Consider the following 25,557-nt stretch of genomic DNA (forward strand, 5'->3'; position numbering starts at 1 on the left):
GGTGCTTTGGATGACGTAAGACTTTGGACTGGGACAAAAAGCCGGGGAACTGCAAATTCCAACGAATGCGGTTCGACTGTTACCCCCGGAACCGGCTTTGGTCATTCATGATGATGCACTACACTGTTTATATGGTTTGTATTTGGTTCTTACATTTACCCGTGAATATCCTTGAAGATCCTAGGTATATACTCGATAGTAATATTCGCCATGTTGCCACCTAAGTCCCTTCTAGTCCCAACGATCTGGACCGGGCATTGTTTTCCCCAAAATACATGAATTGTCATTAACCATCTAGATCTAGACGGACTTCTAGCTCTAATTTCAATCTTGTCTCAGGTTCAGCCAAATCAACGAAGGGGAGGGTTTGCCGACCAGGTCACACGACACCTGGGCATGTTCAAAGTATGACTGGTTCACCCACTGGAGATACACAATTGTCGCAAGTGTTATGAGCCAGAAATGCTTATTGCGACAGCCACTTTGCATGGTGTTTGCATTGATAGAAGACCCGCTTCGCATACTATATAGTATAGACCTCGGGAGTAGTTCGGAGCTTTTCAATCTTTGCCACAGCGGAATGATATGCCATTAAACTGCCACTTGAGATACAACATAGGGATATTGGGGGTAGTCAAGCGGATTACTGACTGAGACTATGTGAACTCTACATGCTCCTTATATGCTCTGCAGTCTACTCTCTGAATATATATCCCAAGATATCTGAATCTCCCATTGTATACACGCATATCCGGCACAAGGCGGTGAGCTCGGTTACCTAGGAGGCTGTCGACGGCAACTCCCTTCCTGATTGGTCAGATCCCGTGATTCTACCAAGTTCGACGGGCCGAAGCTCTCCGTGCAATTTCTATTTCCTTTTCCCCTTCTTTTCGATTCCATCTCTCCATCTCCATCTCTTCAATCCCTTCTTCTGTCCTTTTAATACTTCACGATTGAGTCGTTGGAGTTTCTCTTTTTCTCTTTTTATTAATTAATTTTATCACAATGCTTCCTCGCACAATTACTCGCGGAGTAAGCTTTCCCTTTTACCTAAGGATGAAAAACTTCCAACGCGTCACAGGTCACTGACTCATTCTTTCACAGCTCCCGCGCGCTGCTTTCGCTCGCACTCCTGCCTCCAGACTCCCTGCCTCATTCCGGAGATGGAACTCCACAGAGGGTGGTGAGGAGAAGGTCAAGGGCCAGGTCATCGGTATTGATCTTGGTAAGTCCTGGCGCGATGTGAACATCAACTTTGGATGACGACAGTATTCTAACATTGTTCGTTATAGGTACCACTAACTCTGCCGTCGCTGTTATGGAGGGCAAGACCCCTAAGATCATTGAGAACGCCGAAGGTACGTGAGAAGAAAATTTTATCTCCTGTGGACAGGTGGTCAGAGCTTTGGAGCTCGACTACAGGAAACTTTCACCCACCTTCTGATGGGCTCAAGTGAAATTGGAAATTAACTCAATTTTTCAATAGGTGCTCGCACTACTCCCTCCGTTGTTGGTTTCGCCCAGGATGGCGAGCGCTTGGTCGGTATTGCCGCTAAGCGTCAGGCCGTTGTCAACCCCGAGAACACTCTGTTCGCTACCAAGCGTCTGATCGGTCGCAAGTACACCGATGCTGAGGTCCAGCGTGACATTAAGGAGGTCCCCTACAAGATCGTCCAGCACACCAACGGCGACGCCTGGGTTGAGGCCCGTGGCCAGAAGTACTCCCCTTCCCAGGTTGGTGGCTTCGTCCTCAACAAGATGAAGGAGACCGCCGAGGCCTACCTCAGCAAGCCCGTTAAGAACGCTGTTGTTACTGTGCCCGCCTACTTCAACGACTCTCAGCGTCAGGCTACCAAGGATGCTGGTCAGATTGCCGGCCTGAACGTTCTCCGTGTCGTGAACGAGCCTACCGCTGCTGCTCTTGCCTACGGTATGGAGAAGGAGGCTGACCGTGTCGTCGCCGTCTACGATCTCGGTGGTGGTACCTTCGATATCTCCGTCCTTGAGATCCAGAAGGGTGTCTTCGAGGTCAAGTCCACCAACGGTGACACCCACCTTGGTGGTGAGGACTTCGACATTCACCTCGTCCGCAACATCATCAACGAGTTCAAGAAGGAGACCGGTGTCGACCTTACCGGCGACCGTATGGCCGTCCAGCGTATCCGTGAGGCCGCCGAGAAGGCCAAGATCGAGCTGTCCTCTTCCCTCCAGACTGAGATCAGTCTTCCCTTCATCACTGCCGGCGCCAGCGGAGCTTTGCACATCACCCAGAAGATGACTCGTTCTCAGCTCGAGGCTCTGGTTGAGCCCCTTATCAGCCGCACCACTGAGCCCGTCCGCAAGGCCCTGAAGGATGCCAACCTCCAGTCTCGCGACATTCAGGATATTATCCTGGTCGGTGGTATGACCCGTATGCCCAAGGTCACTGAGTCCGTCAAGTCCACCTTCGGCCGTGAGCCCTCCAAGTCCGTCAACCCCGACGAGGCTGTTGCCATCGGTGCCGCTATTCAGGGTGCCGTCCTCGCTGGTGAGGTCACTGACGTCCTCCTGCTCGATGTCACTCCTCTTTCCCTCGGTATCGAGACCCTCGGCGGTGTCTTCACCCGTCTGATCAACCGCAACACCACCATCCCCACCAAGAAGTCCCAGACCTTCTCCACCGCTGCTGACATGCAGACCGCTGTCGAGATCAAGGTCTACCAGGGTGAGCGTGAGCTCGTCCGTGACAACAAGATGCTGGGCAACTTCCAGCTTGTTGGCATTCCCCCCGCTCACCGCGGTGTCCCTCAGATCGAGGTCACCTTCGACATTGACGCTGACTCCATCGTCCACGTCAACGCCAAGGACAAGTCCACCAACAAGGACCAGTCCATCACTATTGCCTCCGGTTCCGGTCTTTCCGATGCCGAGATCCAGTCCATGGTTGAGGACTCCGAGAAGTACGCTGAGGCTGATAAGGAGCGCAAGGCCGCCATTGAGGCCGCCAACCGCGCCGACAGCGTCCTGAACGACACTGAGAAGGCCCTCAAGGACTTCGAGGACCGTCTTGACAAGGCCGAGGCTGAGACCATCAAGGAGAAGATCGCTACTCTCCGTGAGTTCGTCGTCAAGAGCCAGTCCGGCGAGAGCACCACCACTGCTGAGGAGCTCAAGGAGAAGGTCGACGACCTCCAGACTGCCAGCTTGACCCTCTTCGACAAGATGCACAAGGCCAACAGCGAGCAGCAGCAGCAACAGCAGCAGCAGGGTGGTGAGCAGCAGGGTGAGAACAAGCAGTAAACGCTTTTCGCTCTGTAACTGCCACGCCTGAACCGTGAATGGTTCCTGTATTTTTCTATGTGTTTTGATTTTTCCTTTGTATCCAGAGACTCCCTGATTTTTGCATCTCCTTTTCTCGCATTTACCTGTACACATACTTTCAAGGCCCTTTTTACCCCTTCGTGTTTTCCGGTGTATCGGTGTTCCACTACCACACCCATGTATGATTCTAAATTTTTCTTTTTTTTTTCTGCCCTCGTGTCACTGTTCAGGTTCGTCGCCTGGAAGTGGTCATTCCGGGATTGTCTACAATTGTATCTAATGACATTACGGCAGGGGGGCCACAAAAAAGGTTGTGGTAGGCTTTGGTTTTCATGGGCATGTGACAATAGAAATCGGACAATTCTCCTCTCGCTTCACAATTATTGTCTTCCAACTCCCAACTGTAGGATCTAGTATCAACGTTATCAACGTGCATGTGTACGTATGTAGCTTTCACCTATCTGCCAGTGACAGGCACTTGGAACAGTTGCTGCCTCACGGTTGCAGACATAGTTGTTTCCGGTCTGTCACTTCCAACTTCACATACGGAGTACATATATGTACGCACATGGGGTTACTTGATACCAGCCAATCCAGTCTTCCGAATCATAGAAAACAAAACACAGTCCGAATCGCGCTGCAATATGATACGCTTTTTCACTCTGCATATGGCATGATAACATATATATTATTAGCAACCATAGTAGCTACAATAAAAGTTGGCCGTGGCCGCTGTCCTTGAGGAAATAGGACCATGATTCCGATTCATTTGTCTAAGGCTGACACAAGGGACGTTATATCTAAGGTAACACTACTCCGCACGATGCGTTTTTTAGATGTCTTTCCACCTTCTCCGTGTTACAGCTAGAAAGGCATGAAAATGGCGGTAAAAAGCCTGAAACGTATAGGCATATTTTCTGTGGAGTAATGGATGTATAACCAGTGATATATCGCCAGCGACATCGAAAACAATCAAAGCAATAGCGGCCAAGCTGACCATGATTACGATCTACATTGATATAGTGGTAGCAGTGGCTATTATCTTCCGGAATACATTTTAACGCGTTTAATAATAACCATATTACTGGACTCTCAACATCATGTCCACCACAACAAAGTCAAATATCAGGACCGATGACAACGATGATAGGCTAGAAGCTCCAATGGCGCACGGGTTTTGACCCTTAGTCCCATCAGAGCACACGTTGAGCCAGTCACCCGAAACTGCATGGCTTTCAATCGCACCAATCTATTAATTTAATTCTGGCGTCTGCATCTCCACTTTGCTACCATCGTACAAGGTTTGAACTGCAGCCCGTTTGGTTAGACCAATCGTCTCTACGGAGTATAGTCTCGTCATCCTTGCATTATCCACAGAGGATCAAGGCTAGTTTACTCTTACTAGTGAATGATGGGACTCGGTCGAGAGGAGCTACAATATAGAGTGGAGGAAGGTATGAGAGGGGGGTATGACGGAGTAGCACTAGCTAGGTACAATGATACATCGAGAGAGGTAAAAGGTAGGTTTCTGCAAGCTTCTATTGTATCCCTTGTGTTCCCCTTAACTTTAACAATGCATGCTTAACCTTAAGACAATTGCCCTTGATATGCATTTCCATATGAACGAAGGAGAAACAAGATTTGGGCTACATTAAGACCACACGAGAAAAGCAATGTCCTGCCATCAGACCAATCTGGGCTCGCGTGGTGACGGAGCGAAGCAATCGTGCAGGCTTCCCTGCAGCGGTGCGGTCGAGCAGCAAATCATCGTTGTACACACCAGTTGGGCTGCCATGGTGGGTCATTTCCAACGATGTGTGTAGATAATAATTATTTCTAATGGATTTTATACGAGGCTTTGTGGGGGGTGGAATGCAGGACATTTGAAATAGACAGGGGAGTAAGATGACTGATATAATATGGTATCCGACCTACTATTGTTCTATAATTGTAAAGTTAGCTGCCACTATCAATACTGTAAGATATATTAGATCTTGTATACCAACATCTGAATGTAAGACGGCTCTTTAAAGTAAATCCCGGTGCAAGTAGAAAATTTTCCAATGCCCACATAACTGCCCCCTCGACCATTCGTCGATCACTTCTTGTGTGAGACCATCTGCGTTAGCGTGCCCCTAGTACGTACGATTATTTTCATTTCCCCACTCTGTTGACAGGGCATTTTTTTTTTTTTCCTTTTCCTTGTTTGAGGACTCTTGTTTCCCTTTTTTGTCTTTGCTTTACAGGCTAAGCCCTGGCGTTTGCAGACCCATAGTCATGGAGAAAATACGTCCAAGTCATTTGAGCAGAAAACCCATACAAGACCCATATTCTGGCTTATGTATGGTTCGGGGACACTACCTAGGTAGATTTGTGGATTGATCTTTCCTTGATTTCCTTGATTTCTAGTCCCTTGAAAAATATTACATAGCTATGTTGTATAATGTATTTGTTATTGTTCATGATTGTGTACAATATAAAGGGACCAGCCGGGATAGGACTGGGGTAGGTCTAGTTCCAAGGTTACAAGGAGATACATAACAAATCAAATAGCTTGATGCCACCAGACAATAATATGTGGAGAGCAATGTACCGGACAAGAATGATACCAAGAACGGAGTACGGAGTACGGAGTACATGGACATGACTAGAAGTATCGCAAGATCCATTGTAATTCTTCCCGCTTCTACGGAGTATGGCTACCATGGAACTTCTCAGGAACAAGTTCCTTCCCCTTTACATAATGATCTCCAAGGATGAGCACAACCCTTGGCAAGGAATGGGGGGTAGATCTGTTGCTTATTATTGGACGGTTCATCCCGGAATTAAGTGATGAGAAAAAAAATTCAATCGCGGAGGCTCTGATTCGAGGCTTTTGACTATCGAGTTTAGCTTTCTTTTAGGGCCAAGAGATACATACATGAACCTTGATTAATATACTATAATAGGGTAAGTGACTCCTACTTTCTCCGGGGAAAAGGGAAAAGGGATCTAAAACTATTGGGAAAGATTATTGAAACTGGAATTCCTTCCTCATTACCAAGGTACTTATATTACTTATATATTACTTTGAAATTATAGTCTATCTGTTTGGACCAATGACGCTCATGGGGGTGACTGCAGTCAGAATTTTTAGACTCGTCAAGTTCAGAGCCCCTGAAGGATGTCAAGTGACTTTTTAAGTCAATTTTGTTAATTTGCAGATGCCGATCATTGGTCCGGTAGATTAAGACTCCATTCTGATCCAAAGGAAATGAACTTTAGGGCTCAGATTGTGATTTGTTTACATGCTAGCGTCGTGCCAATTCCATGGATGAGTGTGTCATTTTCAGGTTTGGGGCTCCATCGACCACACTGGGAAATTAAAAAACATTCTCTTTAGGTATTGTATTTATATTTTTACTACATTATACATTTTACATTATACGGAGTATATTCATACTAGTATATGTTATTTATTAAATACCCAATATCTTGTTCAATAATATACTACTCGATATGCTCTACGATCAATCACAATCGAGATCCCCTGAGACGATCCCCTTACGCCGTTACGGGAATTTTCAAGATAACGGGGGTGCAGAAGGGTCGCGCTAGTGGAAGAGTCATTTCTTATTTTCTATTATTATAATATTTGACATTTTTATTTTTATTTTATATATATTATTATATTTTGTTTTATTATTTTATCACTCTTTTTTTTTGTTATTTTTCCAATATTTTATATTTTATTATAGAATATAGTTAGCTCCAAGGTCTGAATGTCAATCCTTTCCAAACCGTCGACCCATAGATCGGAGATGGGTCTTCCCTTTCGATCCTTGTCTCATCCTGTTTTCTTTTTTCTTCTTCTTTTCCCTTTTTGACTTCTTCATCTCTTCAGCTTTCGGTGGAGGGTTCTAATCTGTATAACCTCTAGCACCTCCATCCATAACAATGACAACTGCACCACCGGTGCATCACTCTGGCCCAGACAGTGGTATACCCGGCCATCTCGTCAACCATCTTCCTCGCTATCATCCCATTGCCATGAATCCGAATCCGCCTCCACACCAAATGCCACCTCCGGAGCAGATGGTGCAGAGCCACCATTTCCGTCATTTCGCGCCGCCCATGCATGAACATCATCCCCCACCAGGAGTCCCACCAGTACACAGTCCAGCTTCACTGGAGCATATTGAAGCTCGACTGCGGCATCTAGAGCACGAGGAAATGGCCCGGAACGCAACCCGTAGTCGCATTTTGGCAATGCGCAAGCATGAAGACGAGGAATTTCGAGCAATGACGGAGCGAGCCGAGGCAGAGGAAGAGGTAAGGCGGATTTTGATACCCATCTAAGGATTTCGGATTCTAAACAGCAGCTTCACAGGACCTTCGAAGACAACGCAAGAAGTTAAAGAGAGAGTCTATGGGCCTAGGGCTCAATGCCGCGGGTGACTCGCCGCCTCTACGGCCCACACCACCTCGCCGATTATCAGAGACCAGTGCAGCAACAACATTGGCTTTCTTCAAGCAGCAGAGCCCCCCCGAGCCCCGTCAAGCACCCCTTCCACCTTCATCTCAGGCACCCCCCTCAATGCCTCCGCCCCATATGCACGCCCAACCTCACCATCAAGCTCCCCCGCCTCCCCCACCAACTCATCATCAACACCCAATGCTTTCCCATGACTCAATACACAGCGGCTCCATCCGCCGCAAGCAAAAATACACCATCAAAAATGTAGAGGCATGGGGCGAACGCCACGGCCGACCAGCAGCCCATGACCCATCTGGGCGAGCATTGTGGAAACGGCCCTCAGACGGAAGCCTAGTATATCTCACCTGCCCGATTCACGGCTGCGGGAAATCGGACTTCGTCACTCTGCACGGCTTCATGTGCCATCTCACCAAGAAACACAAAGACCGCACCCTGGGCAGCCAGTCCCGCGCCCTCGAAGTCTGCGGTGTAGTCTACGACCCGAACGCTCCCCTCCCACCAGTCATGAACAACCACCGGGGCTCAGCAGAAGGAAGTCCGCCGGGCTCAATTCCACTGGACCATGACGGCGACCAGCAGTACGAGGACATGGACTCGGAGTCCGAGGGTGAGCTGGAGCGCGAGGGTTCCTACCGAGTCAAGACCGAAGTTCTAGATCGGTTCATGCCCGATGCAGAGGGCACTCCTATCGATTCCGCTGCGGCAACACCACCCAAGCACGCAGTCAACGGATCAACCAAGCAGTCCATCTCGTCTATCATCGACCGCACGCCCGAAACAGAACCCAGAGAGGCGCTGGCGACGCTTCCACCGTCAGAATCCGGTGTCCAGGGTCCATCTCCGACACCAACTGAGTCGTCTGTGCCGTCGAAGCGCAAGTATGAATTCTCTCCTGCGGCCGAAAAAGAAAATGCGGAGCCTTAGATGCTGTCCTTGCGGAGTAATGTTTATTTTCAATGTCGATTCCCGCCGGCTATACATATATACACATACATAATTTCTTGGGCATCTACGGATACCAGCGCTCTCGATATGATAATCAATTGCATCAGGTTACTCCTATATCTCTTGCTGTATGTGGGTCCTAGAATGCTGTCTCGACGTATTATGGATACCCTTTCGTTGGGTGGTCCTGGTGTCTTCCAAGGTTTCATCCCATTTGAATTTAGGAGCGAGTTGTCATCACATAATGCTTCCACGGCTAGTTGCACACTGAGCATACCTGAATTCATCTTATGTATCTACCACAGAAGACACGTCCCTTTTATGTAACACTTATTGAGGTAGACAAAATCCACTTTTGCTGCTATTGCACGTATGAACTTGCGAGATCCACAGCTATTAGAATACGAAACCAGGAGACTGTGCCGCCAAGCGATTGTATAACCGAAAGTACCGTTTCAGGCTGTTTGCTGTCAATGCAGGAAATGGGTCAAGGTGTTTCAAGATATCGGTGACATCCTTGCCATTTTAGAACTCATATTGCTCAAATAAATCAAGTATCTGCCCAAATTCCGACATCAAGTGATGAAGAACAGCTATAACTAGCAGACGTTGTGTACTTGACTCACGGTTATAGGACCATGCTTGCGGCTGGAAATCGGAGGGTCGAAGCCGTGGTAGCTGTCCCGGCGAGCTCTTCGGGTAAGGATACGTGTAGTAGCTGTCATGGCAATGTAGGCCTCTAATACGCTGCTAATAACACCGGCAAGCTTCGTCGGTGGTCTGTATGCTTGGTACTCGTGGTCTCCCAAAGATATCATGTCGAGATATTCGTCCTTACTGGAAGAAGTCTGAAAACACTCTTAAATGTTCTTCCAAACAATCTCGCTATCCCACTGTACGATGTTGTCAAACTTCATAGGCCGTGGCTTAGCTTCTTCAACTACTCAGCAATCTCATCTCACATTCCACCATGCACCTCAAGGTCTCCATAGATCTCTCTCCATAGATGTACCTGATGATTTAGGTAAAGGGGGAGCTTGAGCCTCTAAGTTAGCTAGCTATATACAGTACCTAGACAACATACATCCCCCCGATACATATGCCCAGTGCCACCCATATCTACTTATGTTGTATCTACAGATGTGTCCTATTTATCCCTCAGCAATAACAAATGTACCAAATATCCAGACCCGCTCTTCAGTCCCTCCCCGAGCACATCGTCTCTCAACCTCCAAACCCGAAACTCCCGCATCGCCTCCCTAAGCCAAGTCTCGAATACATCCGGTGACCGCTGCTGCTGTGCGATAATGCAAACAGTCGGCCTGCGGTGCGAGCGAGGTTCCTCAGAACCAGCCACATACGCCGGCCGCAGTCGACAGATCTCGGCGCAGGTGCGCACAAACGGCGCCACGAGTGCTTCGTTGTAGATGCAGTCACAAGAAAGGAGCAGGTCGAAGCCTTTATCTTCCTCCTCTTCCTCCTCTCCATCTCGGCCATGAGCCTCGTCTGGATCCATGCATTCCTTCAGTGAGGCAGCCTGGTCAGTCTCCCAGTCCAGCGTTGTGAAGGAAATATTATCGACAGACTTGGCGGTCGAGCTTGGCTTTGATTTGGATGATTTGGATCCCTTGCTCTTGCCTTTTGCTTTGCCATTGCTAGAAGAGACAGAGACGGACGCATTGGCGTCGAGATTCGTCCGAAACAACTTGCGCACGTATTCCTGGTCTGTGGCGATGTAGTGGCGCACCGAGGGCGCCAGTGCGAGCGCAACTAGTGCAGAGATCCCGGTGCCGAGTTCAACTACTGTCGAGGTCTGGCTGAGAATGGCGTTGGTCCAGAGCGGGTTTGCGGGATTGGTGATCCATTCTGCGAATAGGGGGGTAATTTTCCAAAGAACTAGTTGCAGGGTTAGTACATATTTAATTTCGGGATGGATCGTTATTGAGGGCAGTGATCGTGAAAGCGGGTGATGTTTTTGTGGATAAGTCGGGAAGTCGCCAAGGTATCCCGAGGTATGAACAAGGGAAAAGCCAAGGGATAGCAGGGCAGGTGACAATTCGACCTCGTGTTGGGGGAGAAAAAGCATAATGTGACAGCGTTAGGGTCCCAGTCAAATGAGACATTCACCCCGAGAGCCGAGGCACAGACAAAACAGCGGATAGGACGATTCAACGCCTCGACCCTCGGGCCTGGTCTGGGCACTTCGGACTCGGGTAAAAGACCTGCGGAGGTGTCCGTGCTTGGGTTTGTGTCTCTGGGGATTCCGGGGACAAATCATAAGGAACTGGTGCAGATCATGCGAGCTCCTTTGTCGTATGTGTACCGGAGTCCGTACTCCGTACTTACCGGCGCCTGTGGTTCCCCCCGCTCGATGGGAGGAGAGTAATGATGGTGATTGATGGACTGTGTATTCATTGCCATTGATAGAGATCTCTACTGAAGGTGCACGAGGATTGAGCATCCCCAGGTTGTTGCTTGGGATGTCTTGTGCGAAGAGGAGGAATGACTCTATAGTAAGTTCAGTAAGTGGCTAGACCTGGGATATATCGCGGGGGTGGCGTACCCTCATCCACGTCGATGACCTCTTCCTGGGAAAGTAGGTCGACGATTTGGTCCATGATTTGATATCCATGGATGTTTAGGGATATTCTATGGGTTGGGATATTTTGGATACAGTTTTTAGAGGGATCACGGGACCAGGGATATAACTATAAGAATGGTAACAGAATACGGAGTACAGAATACAGAATAGAAAATAGAAAATAGAAAATATATCTACAATGACTATTTATACTATTTACTCTAATTCTGATTCTACGTACGGAGTACTCCGTATATATTGTATAGTTCCCCGTATACATATACCCCGTATAAAGCTATGACTTCTTAATTTGTTGGGTTTCCCAACAGAAAGGGAAAACGGGAACTGATCTCCAGGGTAAATAGGACGTCAAAAGGTAAATACTAGCTTCACAGGCCTACTAATATTTATTCAAGTTCAAATTATGTATTAAATGCTTGCATTCAAGAAATAAATTAAACCAATTAAATAACAAAAAGAGAAAAAAAGCAAAAAAAGACCTGCGAGTTCAAAGTACTCGAATATCCGAAAAACCTTGGACCTTGGACCTTGGACCTCCTGCGTCATTTGCCGAGCCACCTCTCCAACCTTCCACGAACTTACTCCTCTTCTTCCCCCCAGTGAATGCTCAGATCGTACTAATACTCCCGTCTATTCCCTGACTTGGTCAGTTCTCCCGTTACTAGCTTTTGCTCTAGCTTTTGCTCTAGCTTCGCTCTTGTGTCTTTCCCCTTCTTAGCTCCGCGCTATTCCCGCACTAGCTAACCACCGCCCCCCTCGAGTAGAGGATCTTTTCCTTCGAGTATCCTCCGTACCCCGGCTCCTTCCGTTTTCCCCTTGAGCAAGCCGTACAGTCAATATGTCAGTGCAAAACGTCCACATCCAACCGCGCATGGTCAAGAAGGGCCCCTTCTCGGTCGAGGCGCCCGGATATGAGCGCGTCCCCGGTGAGACAATCCCCCGTCGACACCCCAAGGCCAAGGATGGCCTCATTACGACGCTCGAAGGTGTCTCTACCACCTATGAGAATATGCGCCGATCCGCTCAAGTCTTTGGTAACTCCAAAGCTGTCGGCAGTCGCCGACTAATCAAGACCCATGTGGAGAACAAGAAGGTCAAGAAGATCGTGGATGGTGCTGAGCAGGAGGTCGACAAGAAGTGGACCTATTTTGAAATGAGTGGTTACACTTACAAGACCTTCCTCGAATATGAGAAGCTCTGTCTTGAGCTTGGTAGCGGTCTCCGCAAGCTGGGCCTCGAGAAGGGCGGCAGAATCCACCTCTACGGAGCGACGAGGTAAGAGACACACTGCGCCTCCCAAGAGCTTGGAGGTAGGATGACTGACTGAATTGTCTTATAGCGCACACTGGCTGGCTATGTCACACGGTTAGTTTACCCTTATTTTCCTTCGCGACGCCTGAACAAACTCACTAACCTACTATTACAGGCGCTGCGTCTCAGTCCGTGACTATTGTGACCGCATACGATACCCTGGGAGAGGAAGGCCTAAAGCACTCCATCGTTCAAACTGGCAGCACTGCCATCTTCCTCGACCCCAGCCTGCTAAAGTCGCTCATCGGCATCCTTCGCAGCGTGCCCTCAATCAAGCATATTATCTACAACACCGACACGGAAATCGACCAGCAGCTTCTTGATCAGTTACACAGCGAGTTTATCCACATCAATGTGCAGAGCATCGAGGATTTGCGCAAGCAGGGCGAGGAGAACCCCGTGGAGCCTGTGCCCCCCAAGCCGGAGGACCTGTGCTGCATCATGTACACCTCGGGCACAACAGGCCCACCAAAGGGTGTGCCATTGACCCACGCCAACGTGATAGCTGCTAGTAAGCTAGAGAGGACCCCGGTACCACTGTTTATTAAGCTAATGTATCGCAATAGCTGCTGGTGTTCACGCCGTCATCGGTCCTTGTATCAACCACACGGATTCCCTCCTGACCTACCTTCCTCAATCTCATATTTTGGAATTCATGTTCGAGAACCTGTGCCTGTTCTGGGGTGGTACCATGGGATACGGTAACCCCCGAACATTGTCCGACGCCTCTATGCGGAACTGCCTGGGCGACATCAAGGAGTTCAAGCCTACCGTTCTGGTCGGTGTCCCGGCCGTCTGGGAGTCAGTGAAGAAGGGTGTCTTGGCCAACCTAAACAAGGCAAGCTTCCTGGTCAAGGGTATGTTCTGGGGCGCCATGTCAGCCAAGAGTTTCCTCATGTCCACCGGCTTCCCTGGCTCGAACCTGGGTGCCTCGGTTCTGGACGCCGTTGTCTTCAAAAAGCTCAAGGAGGCAACCGGAGGCAGACTCCGCGTCGTCATGAACGGTGGTGGCCCAGTCTCCAAGGACACCCAGAGATTTTTGTCAATGGCTATCGCCCCAATGATTAGCGGCTACGGTCTAACCGAGACCTCTGCCATGGGTGCCCTGAACGACCCCTTGGCTTGGAATCCCGATGCCCTGGGTGAGATTCCCGCCTCCATCGAGGTCAAGCTCGTTGACTTCCCCGATGCTGGATACCTGACCTCGAACACCCCCCTCGGGGTGAGATTTTCATCCGCGGTGGAAGTGTGACCACGGGCTACTACGATAATGAGGAGGAGACCAAGGCTGCAATCACTGAGGATGGCTGGTTCATGACCGGTGATATTGGCGAGTTCGATCGCAACGGCCACCTTAACATCATTGATCGCAAGAAGAACCTGGTCAAGACCCTGAACGGTGAATACATCGCTCTGGAGAAGCTCGAGTCTGTTTACCGCTCGTCTCCGGTGGTTGGCAACATCTGTGTCTACGCTGCCGAGGATCAAGACAAGCCCGTCGCGGTCATCGTCCCCGTCGAGGCGGCACTGAAGAAGGTTGCCCACGAGCACGGCATCAAGGGTGACACCCTCGAGTCCCTCGTTCATGACGAGAAGCTCAACAGAATCGTCTTGCAGCAGCTGCAGGCCGCCGGCCGCGCAGGTGGCCTGCGGGGCATTGAGATTATTAACGGTGTTGTGCTATCCGACGACGAGTGGACTCCGCAAAACGTAAGTGATTCTCAAGCTATCTGGAGCTCGAACTTTACTAACGAGGCATTAGGGTTTCATGACCGCTGCGCAAAAGCTCCAGCGCAAGAAGATCCTCAACCGCTACGAGTCCGAAATCGCCAAGGCCTACGGCAAGAAGTAAAAGAAGCGTGTCAAGCTGCTCCTCTTGATTTCTTAGTTTCACGTTTCATTTTCATTTTCTCTTTCTTTTCCCTGCTGTATTTGCCTGCGCTTTGAGACCCTCTCTGTTATTTTCACTGTCCAATTTATGTTTACATCTCTTTCCGAGTCTTGCTCTTAGTGATATGTTTTTATTTCCGCCACGATGTAAACGACATAGTAATCAATGTGGACATGTACTCCTGGGCATCGGCCAGATTGATTTTCTATCATAATGTACGTATTTAGCCCTGGAGCCTCATTTTATTCTACAGAAAATCTTCTTCGATGGCCCTTAGAATGGTGTCCCTCTAAAAGGTAAAAAGTATTAGGAACATGTAGTCACATCGAACGATCGATTATGCCTTTAAGGACTGCTTAATCCAGCCATCTACTTGCAGCAGACCTGTCATATACACAAAAGTACAAGTACACATGCATGTAGCAGTGCCTCTGTCCAAAGTACCTCGGTACATCACTTGTCAGCCACAGTTACACCACCCCCTAGTAATCCACAAGTACCCGGGGATGTCTAGGTACCTGACAGGACCTAGCGGCGGACAAAAAGACACTCGTTCGAACCCGTCGCACTAGTACAAATCGAAGTAACTAGTTATATAGAGTTTGCTAGCCTCAGGTACCAATCAATCCCGTGACCGAAAGTGTAGATACCTGCACGTGACTCTCTCATCAAAGTAGCATGCCAAAAGCCAAGTAACACATTGCCCCATTATTATTTCCCCTAAAGACTAGAATACTTTCATTCCCAGTCCAAATGTCTCTCTGGAGGTATGTCACACAGCTGAACCGACCAATCCCCGCATACATCAACGCCCGGACCATGACCAAGGAAAGAAAGAAAGTCACAAACTAACAAGCTTCACAGCTCCTACCGCGGCCTCACCCCCAAAACCCGGGCCCTGTTCGGTATCGGCGTCATGGCCTGGGCAGGCATCGGACTCTGGACCACACCGCAGGTAGAAAACGCATTGGGCATGCAACCCTCGAAGGAAGAGCAGGATGCGCTGGATCGGAAGTTGGCGGTGCGCGTGTCGCGTGTCGGAGGAGAAGAAGAGAAGACATCGGATAACCGGGCGAACTGAGCAATTGGGGAGTCGACGGAGACAAGACGCGAGAACGGGACTCTGGGAGCTCATGTGATCAATCCATGCGCTGGTGATGGGGATGGACGACGGGGTCTGCTGTCTGGTCGGCTGTGATTATCTACGGGAGTCATGGATGCAGTCTTACGGAACCATGGGCTTGAATGCGACTGGTCAGGAAGGGAGAGAGAGAGGGAGTCAGTCCGTTGCAAACTACCGGGCTGGTATGGAAGGAAGTCTTTCCCTGGATTATCTTGTTGAGTCAACCTCCCCAAGAAACTCAATTGCAATATTGCGATTGCGATTGCTGCATCGCTGCATTGCTGCAATTCCCTACGCCCGTGTCCGTGCTCGTGCCCGATGTCCAAACATCCAACTGCCTGCCTACATACCGCACCCGTCTATCAATCCTCTCAGCATATCGGGACTCCGGGATTCAAAAGAGGACCCGGTTCGTCGGGGCCGGAAGGCAACTTACTACGTACCTACACTAGAAAGAGGTCATAGCCACCACCCTGCCACTACTTCTGTTTGTCTTGTCTTCGCGCGTCCCGCCAAGACAAAAACAACAAACAAAGCAGTGGTCAATGGCCAGTGGCTGACGCCCCCGGCTTCTATGTCTGAGTCTTGATCTGCGCACGTCCCCATCGGAAAGACCACAGGGAATGGCCTGACATTCTTGCTTTACCCTCTCTTTGCCCACGCTCATGCCCACGCCTGTCCGTGCGGCTGCAACGACCCTGGCTCCAACCGCCCTGCTCGCAGCGCAGGAAAGTACTGGCCTGCTGCAGTCAGCGGCCATCTTTCCCGCCTAGCATTACTTGCGAACGTTTTTGTTTATTCATTTATTTTTTTTCCTGTCTGGGGCATTGGTTGGGTATTCCTGTGGCTCGGAAGAATTGCTGCGGCCGAGAGGGTGGATCGTTGCTTAGCCTGGTCCGGATCGTGACATGTTGGTTGTTGTAGCGAGGGGCCAATAGAAGTCGATTTTAATTTCCGACCTTTCTATTTTGTCCGATTGGGAAAGTGATGCGATGGGCAGTTGGTCTGGTTGGGATTGGGCTTTGCTGTGGTTTTTTTTGTTTGAGATGTTGGGATGTCCTGCTTTTGCATTCTTTGATCATGGGGTCATAGACTAAGGGTTATTTGGAATATGTATGTCTAGGTTAGCTTCTGTTCTACTCGTCTCGAATATTTGAATTGATCCCTGATACGCATTGCTTATACCACATAATCTTGAATGGGACGTATTAGGGAAGTCATATTCTTCCAATGTAATGGGAAATCTCACCAACACACCTTATATCATAACCTTCTTGGAGCAACAAGGCCTCAAATGGGCATACAATAGTAATCCAGCTCTAAAAGTATCGTTTTGAAACTTAGCTTTATGATATCACTGAAAGTGTAGCACAAGGGACCCTTTTCCTTGAGAGATATCTTGTGCATCCCAAAGATCGACGCTCATCAATTGGGGTAATCAGTCATTTGATCTATACCTACCTACCTAGGTATTGACTCTTCGTCATGTCAGTCTCGATGGATAGATTCTACTATTATTCTATTCATAGATGCTATGATCTCATTCATATACCTGCCCGAAAGAGTTATTTGTTTAAAATATCACCTCGCACAGATCAATTGACCGGTCATGTGCGTTTTATCTATTCCGGGTAAGACAAACCTCGGAGACCGTTGATGTGGAACACGGATATAGACACCATCCTCCCTGGATGGTCGATAATATTGCAAGGCCCCGGGGTAGACAGTTAGGCTGATGCATATCTTAATATGGAAAAAAAGCGCTAGGTGCATTAGAATAGAGCCAAATATACATAGAAGCTAGCTCGCTAGCTCGTAATGCGTCCAAGACAGCGGCGATGGTTGATATTTGAGCAGCCATGTCATGGACAGGGTTATGCAGCCTAGTGCGCTGGCAAAGTAATAGATCGCGGAGATGTTCATGCAGAGATATCACCATCTCCGTTTCTTAGGCAACAGAGACAGATATCTTACTCGGGTTCATTGGGCTGAATACGAATTATTAAGAACACAGATTGTCTTCTGGGCGTCTTGGCTGAAGACGGATAGGGTTGATTATCGTCGTACTGACAACCCAGGGTCCATTACTTCAGGCTTGTGCCTTGCTACTATATCACAGTCTCCTGGTTATTCATGCCTGAGCTATAAACTGCATTTCCCGGGGTTTATTAGGGCATTCTTGGTAGCCAGTAATTTCTGCATTGAGGGCATTACTACAACTATACTGGCCCATCGCGCGTTGAGATATCTGGGACTCTAAGCAGGCCCCGGCAACGTGTATTATTTACAGAATTGCAAGAAAGGAAAATCTGAGAGTGAAAAGTGAGATCAAAGCCAAAGTACATTCTAGACTTTAGTACTCGGTGAAATGAAGCTTGCTAAAGGAGATATGCAAGGAAACGGTTCGTATGCACTGTAAGTTTGCGATCTATCTCACATTGATCTACGTTTTTCCAGATACTACGTTAATTCCATGGAAAGGCTAGAGACGTAGGGAGTTGTCGAGGGCGCAGCGGCAGGGGCCGCAAGGATAATCCGGGATTTGAACTCATCAAACATGTCTCTTAGAACAAATTAATCTGAGTACCATGTTCTGTATTTGGTATCTAAGTAGATCGTAGATTATCTGCGTAGGAGCAGGAGCCCACAGGATAATGTACCCTACTTGACCGCAACAATAGCAAATATAGCGGTCAAGCTTTAGCACGCCATTTGTTGAGCTCTAATAACATGGGTAACGAAGCAAAGTCATTTATTAAGTCAATATGTTCAATCTTAGCAAAAGAGAGTTAAATCATGGGAGTGCTATGTAGACCAGGGCCACATGCAACATATACTTAGTATACAGCGGAAATACTAATGAAGTATGAGAGTGGCAATACCCCAGTAAAGTATGTCAAAGTGCCCATGGATGACCAAAGACCAAATTCGGCGTGTCGATTCAAGCTGTTGAATCAGAAATAAGAAAACCCCAAGCGCCTCCGATTGTCCTTTTGCCTGACTTCCCTTGTACGACGTGCAGAAGTACCTATCCAACCGGTTAGAGGTAAACGGCCAATGATATTGGACCTACCCCAACTGTCTGAGCGTTTTCTTGTCGAGAATACAAATTTATTTATTTCCCTTTTCGGAAGATGTATATATATATCCACGGATCCTTGTGGCAAGCATATAGTATACCAACGGAACTAAGGACAAGCCGGACTGGAGATTGTTTCAGATTCAAGTCAAAAATAGTCTTCTAACAATAAAAACCTATGCTTTTCTGATCCTCCGTATATCTCTCAAATCTCTTACCGCATACGGATGTAAGGTTACTACCCCGGCCCTTTACAGGGGATGGTATTGACAAGGATCAGAGTGTTTAAAACATCGGAATATGCCGAGGTGCAGGGAGGCTTGGACGATACGAGGATCTCTTAAATAATTTAACTTGACACATGAGCAGATTTACCTAGGTAATTAGGGTAATTAGAGGGATTGGATTATACATTTTACTATTTACTATTTACTATTTACCAAGCATAGAGGTCAAATGGTCACACTGAAGCCTGGTTTATTTCATTTGATATACTTAGAGAAATAATATAAATTTCATATTTTATCGCATAGCTAAACAGGGCTGAGCTGACATGTACATCGATGTACATTGTAATGAAGCATCACCTGCACTACTGTCGATCAGGATCTGCATCTACCGATTTCTTACATTTCTTTACATTTACATTTCTTACACTTAAGATACATATTAATATTAGAAAGTCAAATCTCAAATCATTTATATTACTTCCCATGTCTTGTAAAGAAATCTCTGCTGCCTAGCAAGAAAGCAAAATATCGCCCAAACTCAACCTCCAAACCCTACAAACAGACGCTCAATACCCTCTAATTGGCTCTAATCTGTTGCTTCATGCATGTTACCGTCTCAATCTGCGAGTACACATGGAAACAGTAACCTTGCTTCGTTTGATTTCACCGAGCCTCCCCAAGCAAAAAAAAAAAAAAGGAAATAAGTAAAACACATCATTAATAGCGCCACATTATGCCCTTTAATCTTGCATGTACTTTCAATGAACTCAACCCAATCATTCCTGCAGCCGGGCAACCCATGCTGCTTACTACAAAGGCATCTGTCTATGTAGTCATCAGACACGAAAAGAGTCCTGGAAGCAAATTACCGGTCCTTGCTTCATGTTTGATTGGATGGAGGAAAACAAAAGAAAATAAGAAAATAAGAAAGGCAAAATAAGGCAAAGGCCGCTTAAGTCCATAGCCATTGAGAACGGGACTAGTAGCCCTGCAATTGATGACATCAAGTCCTGGACCAGGACCGCAGCAAATAACGGTTCCTGGCTATCGAACGCGGGCAAATCGGGGAGTTTGAGTGCTAGACTAGGTGCTACGTCTGGATTGGAGGGGTTTTGATTAGTTTCTGGAAGATCTTGTTCTCGATGAGGTTGTCATACTATATTTGGCTTATGATATACTCAGACAATAGTGCCAAATCAACTACGGAGTATCATTATCGAGATGCTATTATCTAGTCAAGTTCAGATCTTAATTAAATCGGTCCTATTCGATCGGACATTCCGTCATTTGCTGAAGACAGTCTTTAATGGCATTCTGTATGCTTCTTTTTCAATAGCAAGACACAGATAATAGAAATGGGACAATATCTCAAGTAATTGGAGAAAGCAAATCAAGAAAGATAAATAATAGATCACAATGAAATAAACCAGAACCACATAGTCCACTAGCAACTAGATGATAAAAAAATAAAAAAATAGAACAGCGAATAGAAATGGCCTCATGATCCTGCACGCCGCCCTGCACCAGTGCATAAACCCTTTCCCATTTGATCATAGCTAGATAAAAAGGATAAAACACGAAAAGAAATAATTCAAATAAAGGGACAAAACAAAAGCCACAACCTAAGTGCATAGACTATGCGGATTCTGGATGGGATCGTAACGGCTATAAGTTGAGTAAACGGGGTCATATCCACCAGTACTAGACTGACGGTGTTGGTGGTTGGGAACCCCTGTATAGGTATTATCCTGATAGGGGTCTGATTTGAGGTAAAGGTCGGACTTGATCGTATCCATGGGGTCCATAGTGTCAATCATTGAGTACTCGGGGAATCCAGAAGAAGAGGAAGAGGAGATCAGAGGACTGTCGCTGAGCGGGGAATGATCTGTGACATTCATTTTCCGGTTATCCGGTCTGCCGTAAGAAAGTCCACTTCGATGAGACGTGTCGTACATGAGCATGTGTGAACGACCCGTTTGGCCCAGTCCGTGAGGAATGACACCGCAGCTGTCTCCGCCAGCCCCATCCGGTCCCATACTGCCCGTGCTGCCCCGGCGTCCGTCCTTGTAGTGACCGGGGGAACGTCCGCGGACGACCAGGGGGTGGGAGTGGCGTCGGGCGATCTGTATCCACTCGGTTTCACCTGGGACTGAGCTAGCAACCTCAGCGTACAGCTCGACGACCAGATTGTAATATTGTTGCTGGGCGCGGCGCTTGCCGTTGTTGGCGGTCGCTTTCTGGAATTGGATTCGTTCGAATACGTGGGATGTTGGGGGTTGGCATGGCTGAGGTGTCCCTGCGTAGGAAGAGCTGTAGTCCATAGATTGCGAGCCAAGGGGGAACCCCGAAAGATTTCCATTAACCGTTGATGTTGCTGTGAATGAAGGCGGAGGTGCAGGCTGAAGAACGACACGACCTGGTTTGCGTTCGGATTGCTTGTCTCGCTTTGGGGTATGTTGGACCAGTTCTCGAGTTTCTCCATATTGACCATTCACAATGGCAGAAATTGCCATCGAAAATCCACGGATTGGTTCAAGGGTCTGGTCAGGATAGCGGATGTATAGAGAAGCAGTCGGAGGCCAAGGATTAAGTCCAAAGCCGCAAGTCACTGCGAAGTAGTTGCGGCGATAGCAAGTCCACTTGCCCTCAGCCGGAAAGGGGCCTCGACCCATTTTCGCTTGGACATCTGGTTTCACTGTCTGATATTGACCACCACACTCTGCAACAATTGTATGAAGAACAGTCGTGTCGTCGAAAGGCGGAGCCTCAACCTGAGGCTGTGAGCGCTGTGAGGACTCCACTATCGGTTGCTGATACATATTATTCTGAGATCGATCCATCCCGCCATCTAAAGTGCGAGGAGTGCCTGGATAGCCATGGCTACGGGAAAGATCGTTCATCCCCAAGGGCAAGCCGATATTTCCGATTCCGCGCTGTAAAGCGTATGAATTGTAGGAATTATTGCGTCCCATGAGCGCAGGAATGGAGTTCAAGCTATGCCCTGAACTCTGCATACCGGTAGGCATTCCAGTCGGCGGTTGACTAGATGAACAAAAGATCAGTCCTGAGTCTCATCCACCGTTTTTCATAGTAGAGCCAAGCTTACAGTGCTGGCACCCGTTGATAGTCTGCCATTCTATCAAAGGGATGCTGAAGCCGAGAGATATGAGGGAAGAGGGGACCAGAAGTGGGCGAAAATGAGTCTTTACACAATTCATCAGTCAAAGGAAGTTCTCTCGGGGAGTTATATAAGAGAGGAGGCTTACCGGGACAAGAGTCTGGAGGAGTCATTGCAAGAGCACTCGAACCAGAGTATCTAAAGTAAGGAACTCAGTAAAAGCTCATAAATCCACGTGCGATCGCCTGGAATTAAAACAGTCCAGAAGATATCATATGAGTCCGGGCGCAGCACGGAAACCATGATGCGTAAAAGACAATGGAAACGGGGGCGAGAGAGGCCAGGACGTCAAGGCACGGCACGAGCTCAGATAAAAAGGACAAAACATCGGAAGAAAGACATGCAGGCAGCAGATTGGTATGGAAGGTACCGAAACAGGCTGGACTGAAGTTCAAGCTGCCCGGACCCGGAGGAAGCGCAGCGACAAGGGGGTCGAGAGGCTGACCGAGTGGAGCGCAAGGGCAAGTCCGAATTGAAAGAATGGAAAATAACTTACTGTAAGTCCTGCATCACAGGCTGCTGTGCGTGGTACCTCACGCCGTTGGTGTCAGGCATGGAGACGAGACCTCCGACTCGCTGGCTGTCGTCTTCGTCCGTTACAAACCCTGTCACATGAGCGTTCATATAGTCACCCTCCGAAGTAACGGGATCGTTCAATGAGAATACCTCCGAGAGGAGTGCTGGGGGATTCATAGGTTAGAGACATGGAAGATATATGGGAGGAAAAAAAAAAAAAAAAAGAAAAAAGAAAAAGGGAAAAATAGATATAAGCAGGAAAGAATGTCGAATCAACCGCATGACAGAACGAACAGGGAATGGGAAAGAAGAAAAAAAAAGGGCGAGGCTTACAGGGATTCATCTTGAGCGTGCTGATGCCAGGTGCCTCGAGGACCCTGAAGCTTTTGGCTAATTGATGTAACACCGGCCAAATCTGTCTGGCGCTTGAGGTCTGGGGTGGCAAGAAGTGAATGTCTAGAATAGCAAAGGTTAGGTAAGGTTGAGAAGAAGTCTGCATAGTCAAATTCCCTCACAGTACTCGATTGATACCTCTGTGTGTTTTTGAGCCTATTGAGGATCACAGGAAAAGATCCCAATACAGCTCGTAGTCTTGGACAATTCTCACGGTAAGAAGTAGTTTGGAGACGGCAAGTAATAGAGCTTGGGGGTGAAGGGAGTAGACAAGTGATAAAGAGCGAAGTATAAATGAAGATAGGAAAGGTAGGGTTATAAAGAGGAGCGTGAAGAGCAATACATATGCATGCCTCAGTAGAATTGTGCGTAAAAGGGTCTTTTGGACGTTGACAAGAGGAAGTAGATGAATGTCCGGGAGCCAAAGGAGTGCGTCACTGATTTATAGACATGACTTCCTAATTGGGAAATGTCCCATCAACTTAGGTCATAGGTACAAAAGTACAGGGAAAGAGGAAATCGATCGGGCCAGAATCTATGTTCTTTGCAAAACGAGATCTAAAATGGGAGATTGGGGGAAGGGGGGGGGGGGTAAGAAAGAAGATGGCAAAGAAAAGAATTAACCAAAGAAGAATCAACCAAAAAAACCAAAAATCCTAATAATTACAATATAATCGCAATAATAGGCACAGTTCAACGGAGGGGCAAAACAAAAAAGAAAAGACTAAAATAAAAACAGAAAAAAGAAAAAAAAATACAGAACCAGAAGGGGAAAGGAAAAGACAACTGATGTAATCTGGTGTGACAGCCCTGGGAGTGTGAGCAAATAAAAAGCTCTTGTCCCGGACAGAAGTATCTTGCAGGTATTGCAGAAAAGAAGAGTGCTTCTAATTCTGCAACTCTAACTTGGCATTTGATGATCAAGGTCAAACCAGAACCAGATCTTGGGGAATGATTTCTTTTGACAGGTTGCAGAAAAGTATATCGGCTCAGATAAATGAGTAGTTGGGTAAAGTCTGAGGTATTGAGATCGGATGTACGGAGTAGTACCTAGGTACGTATGCAATGGATGTTCTTCGGAAATAAGAGAAAGGTTACAATTGATATCTTCTAGTACCTACCTAGGTAATATTCCATGAAGTCCGGTCTATAATATCTAAAGCCGTTCTCGGGATTGTTACCTACTCATCAAGATAGTTTCATTAGCCTACCACTACCCCGGTAAGGCTTCAGGGATCTCTAGTAAGGTCTAGCCGAGAGGCGACCTTACCCACGAGTTAGGATCTGCCAGGGACAGTGAAATACGTTGTATTGGGTAAGGCTCCAATGGGTGGCAGCGGGTTTGCGTAGGGGTCCAACCATAATCGGCGAAAGATATCCGGATTATCATTACCTGTTCATGATCTCTTGGGTGGTGGGGTGGGGGAGAAGAAACGAGGAAAGTCTTTTATTTTCTTTTTCTTTTCTGAATGATTTGTATTTTCAAAGTTCTGAATTTGGAATTTTGCCCCCGGTCAAGCGCAAATGGTCCAGGTGCGTATCTCCATAATCAGGAGAGTAGCATCGGATCATCACCGGCCCCAGACAGTTTGATCGTTTTAAGAAGTATGGCATTGGTCAGGACCCATGTTGCGCGCGAGAAGGACCCCGATGCCGACTGCACGGACCGTAAAGGCACGGTACTTACACGTTGTATGTGTTTTCCATTACTGATAAATCCCGGTATCAGATGTCCTAGTGCGAATACCCGGCAGACGGGTTACTGCAGGAGAGCGAAATAAGATGAAACTAGAAAGGATAGAGGAGATGATCGACCCCCAGGATATGTACCTATGCAGACCCCATGCGGACCCATGACAGAGGTGGTTGATGTATCAGACTTGGAGACGACGGACCAATGACAGTAAAATAAAAGCGAATTAAATATCGGAAATCACCTAATCGGATAGAAAGACTTAACCGAATTCCGTAATGTTTTTGTTGAAACGTCAGTCGGAGTACTCCGTCCTTTAAGCCGTAGGAGGCTCGAGGCACCAGCAGCGGTTCGTGCATGAAGAAAGTGGATGATCAGGCGATCGACAAGTTCCATTTAGCATGATGCATTGTCCATAATGGCGGTGCTCACACCGACAGAACTGACTCGTGAGAGCAATAAAAATAACACGTTTAAGATGATGCATCCCCAACGAGATCTACTCCACTCCGAGACAGAGAGACCAAGATAAGTCCTGGTAAGCCCGACTTTTCTTCTGCGAAACCGTGCCCTAATTGCAGATGGAGAGTTTCCAATCTCCACCACAGAGGCTAAAGCAGCTCAGTGGGGAATACAATGGTTGCGGTCCGTACCCGGGAGCCTTTTCCAGAACCGAGCGGCACTAGTTCCACCCTTCCGTCGAAGGAAATACCCAGAGGACTGGAGCCATAGCTTCAAAAGATCCCTCTCCCTGAGTGGACCCATTCTGATCGTGTCGACAGAACCGCATGAGTGGCTAAAAGATCGACCATCCCGCAG

At 47.8% G+C, this 25,557-nt stretch overlaps 9 protein-coding genes across 9 annotated transcripts; 6 read left to right on the forward strand and 3 right to left on the reverse strand.

Annotated features, from left to right (window-relative positions):
• Nucleotides 1–909: 909 nt before the first annotated feature.
• On the forward strand, nucleotides 910–3,301 carry N7525_004364 (Hsp70 family protein). The gene is made up of 4 exons (XM_002565855.2): nucleotides 910–1,032; nucleotides 1,105–1,225; nucleotides 1,293–1,358; nucleotides 1,487–3,301. The coding sequence occupies exons 1-4, from the start codon at nucleotides 1,006–1,008 to the stop codon at nucleotides 3,277–3,279; spliced, it is 2,007 nt and encodes a 668-aa protein (XP_002565901.1). The 5' UTR covers nucleotides 910–1,005; the 3' UTR covers nucleotides 3,280–3,301.
• Nucleotides 3,302–7,236: 3,935 nt separating this feature from the next.
• On the forward strand, nucleotides 7,237–8,701 carry N7525_004365 (uncharacterized protein; the record flags this gene model as incomplete). Its single annotated transcript, XM_002565853.1, has 2 exons — nucleotides 7,237–7,611; nucleotides 7,670–8,701. 2 exons carry the CDS (start codon nucleotides 7,237–7,239, stop codon nucleotides 8,699–8,701), a joined length of 1,407 nt encoding a protein of 468 aa, XP_002565899.1.
• A 620-nt stretch (nucleotides 8,702–9,321) lies between these two features.
• Nucleotides 9,322–9,540, reverse strand: N7525_004366 (uncharacterized protein; the record flags this gene model as incomplete). Its single annotated transcript, XM_061212994.1, has 1 exon — nucleotides 9,322–9,540. The coding sequence occupies one exon, from the start codon at nucleotides 9,538–9,540 to the stop codon at nucleotides 9,322–9,324; it is 219 nt and encodes a 72-aa protein (XP_061070015.1).
• A 329-nt stretch (nucleotides 9,541–9,869) lies between these two features.
• On the reverse strand, nucleotides 9,870–11,340 carry N7525_004367 (S-adenosylmethionine-dependent methyltransferase; the record flags this gene model as incomplete). Its single annotated transcript, XM_002565852.1, has 3 exons — nucleotides 9,870–10,618; nucleotides 11,069–11,230; nucleotides 11,286–11,340. The coding sequence occupies 3 exons, from the start codon at nucleotides 11,338–11,340 to the stop codon at nucleotides 9,870–9,872; spliced, it is 966 nt and encodes a 321-aa protein (XP_002565898.1).
• Nucleotides 11,341–12,162: 822 nt separating this feature from the next.
• On the forward strand, nucleotides 12,163–14,487 carry faa4 (long-chain fatty acid-CoA ligase FAA1; the record flags this gene model as incomplete). Its single annotated transcript, XM_061212995.1, has 6 exons — nucleotides 12,163–12,599; nucleotides 12,664–12,689; nucleotides 12,751–13,146; nucleotides 13,202–13,857; nucleotides 13,911–14,345; nucleotides 14,398–14,487. 6 exons carry the CDS (start codon nucleotides 12,163–12,165, stop codon nucleotides 14,485–14,487), a joined length of 2,040 nt encoding a protein of 679 aa, XP_061070016.1.
• A 792-nt stretch (nucleotides 14,488–15,279) lies between these two features.
• On the forward strand, nucleotides 15,280–15,607 carry N7525_004369 (uncharacterized protein; the record flags this gene model as incomplete). The annotated part of the gene is made up of 2 exons (XM_002565850.2): nucleotides 15,280–15,293; nucleotides 15,391–15,607. 2 exons carry the CDS (start codon nucleotides 15,280–15,282, stop codon nucleotides 15,605–15,607), a joined length of 231 nt encoding a protein of 76 aa, XP_002565896.2.
• Nucleotides 15,608–15,761: 154 nt separating this feature from the next.
• Nucleotides 15,762–16,238, forward strand: N7525_004370 (uncharacterized protein; the record flags this gene model as incomplete). Its single annotated transcript, XM_061212996.1, has 1 exon — nucleotides 15,762–16,238. One exon carries the CDS (start codon nucleotides 15,762–15,764, stop codon nucleotides 16,236–16,238), a length of 477 nt encoding a protein of 158 aa, XP_061070017.1.
• Nucleotides 16,239–20,580: 4,342 nt separating this feature from the next.
• N7525_004371 (uncharacterized protein) lies at nucleotides 20,581–22,829 on the reverse strand (the record flags this gene model as incomplete). The annotated part of the gene is made up of 4 exons (XM_002565848.2): nucleotides 20,581–22,000; nucleotides 22,065–22,161; nucleotides 22,225–22,274; nucleotides 22,633–22,829. The coding sequence occupies 4 exons, from the start codon at nucleotides 22,827–22,829 to the stop codon at nucleotides 20,581–20,583; spliced, it is 1,764 nt and encodes a 587-aa protein (XP_002565894.2).
• A 1,823-nt stretch (nucleotides 22,830–24,652) lies between these two features.
• On the forward strand, nucleotides 24,653–24,902 carry N7525_004372 (uncharacterized protein; the record flags this gene model as incomplete). Its single annotated transcript, XM_061212997.1, has 2 exons — nucleotides 24,653–24,737; nucleotides 24,775–24,902. 2 exons carry the CDS (start codon nucleotides 24,653–24,655, stop codon nucleotides 24,900–24,902), a joined length of 213 nt encoding a protein of 70 aa, XP_061070018.1.
• Between the last annotated feature and the right edge of the window lie 655 nt (nucleotides 24,903–25,557).

This window comes from Penicillium rubens (assembly GCF_028828025.1).
Source record: "Penicillium rubens strain IBT 27055 chromosome Unknown utg000002l_segment0_segment0, whole genome shotgun sequence".
NCBI lineage: Eukaryota > Fungi > Ascomycota > Eurotiomycetes > Eurotiales > Aspergillaceae > Penicillium > Penicillium rubens.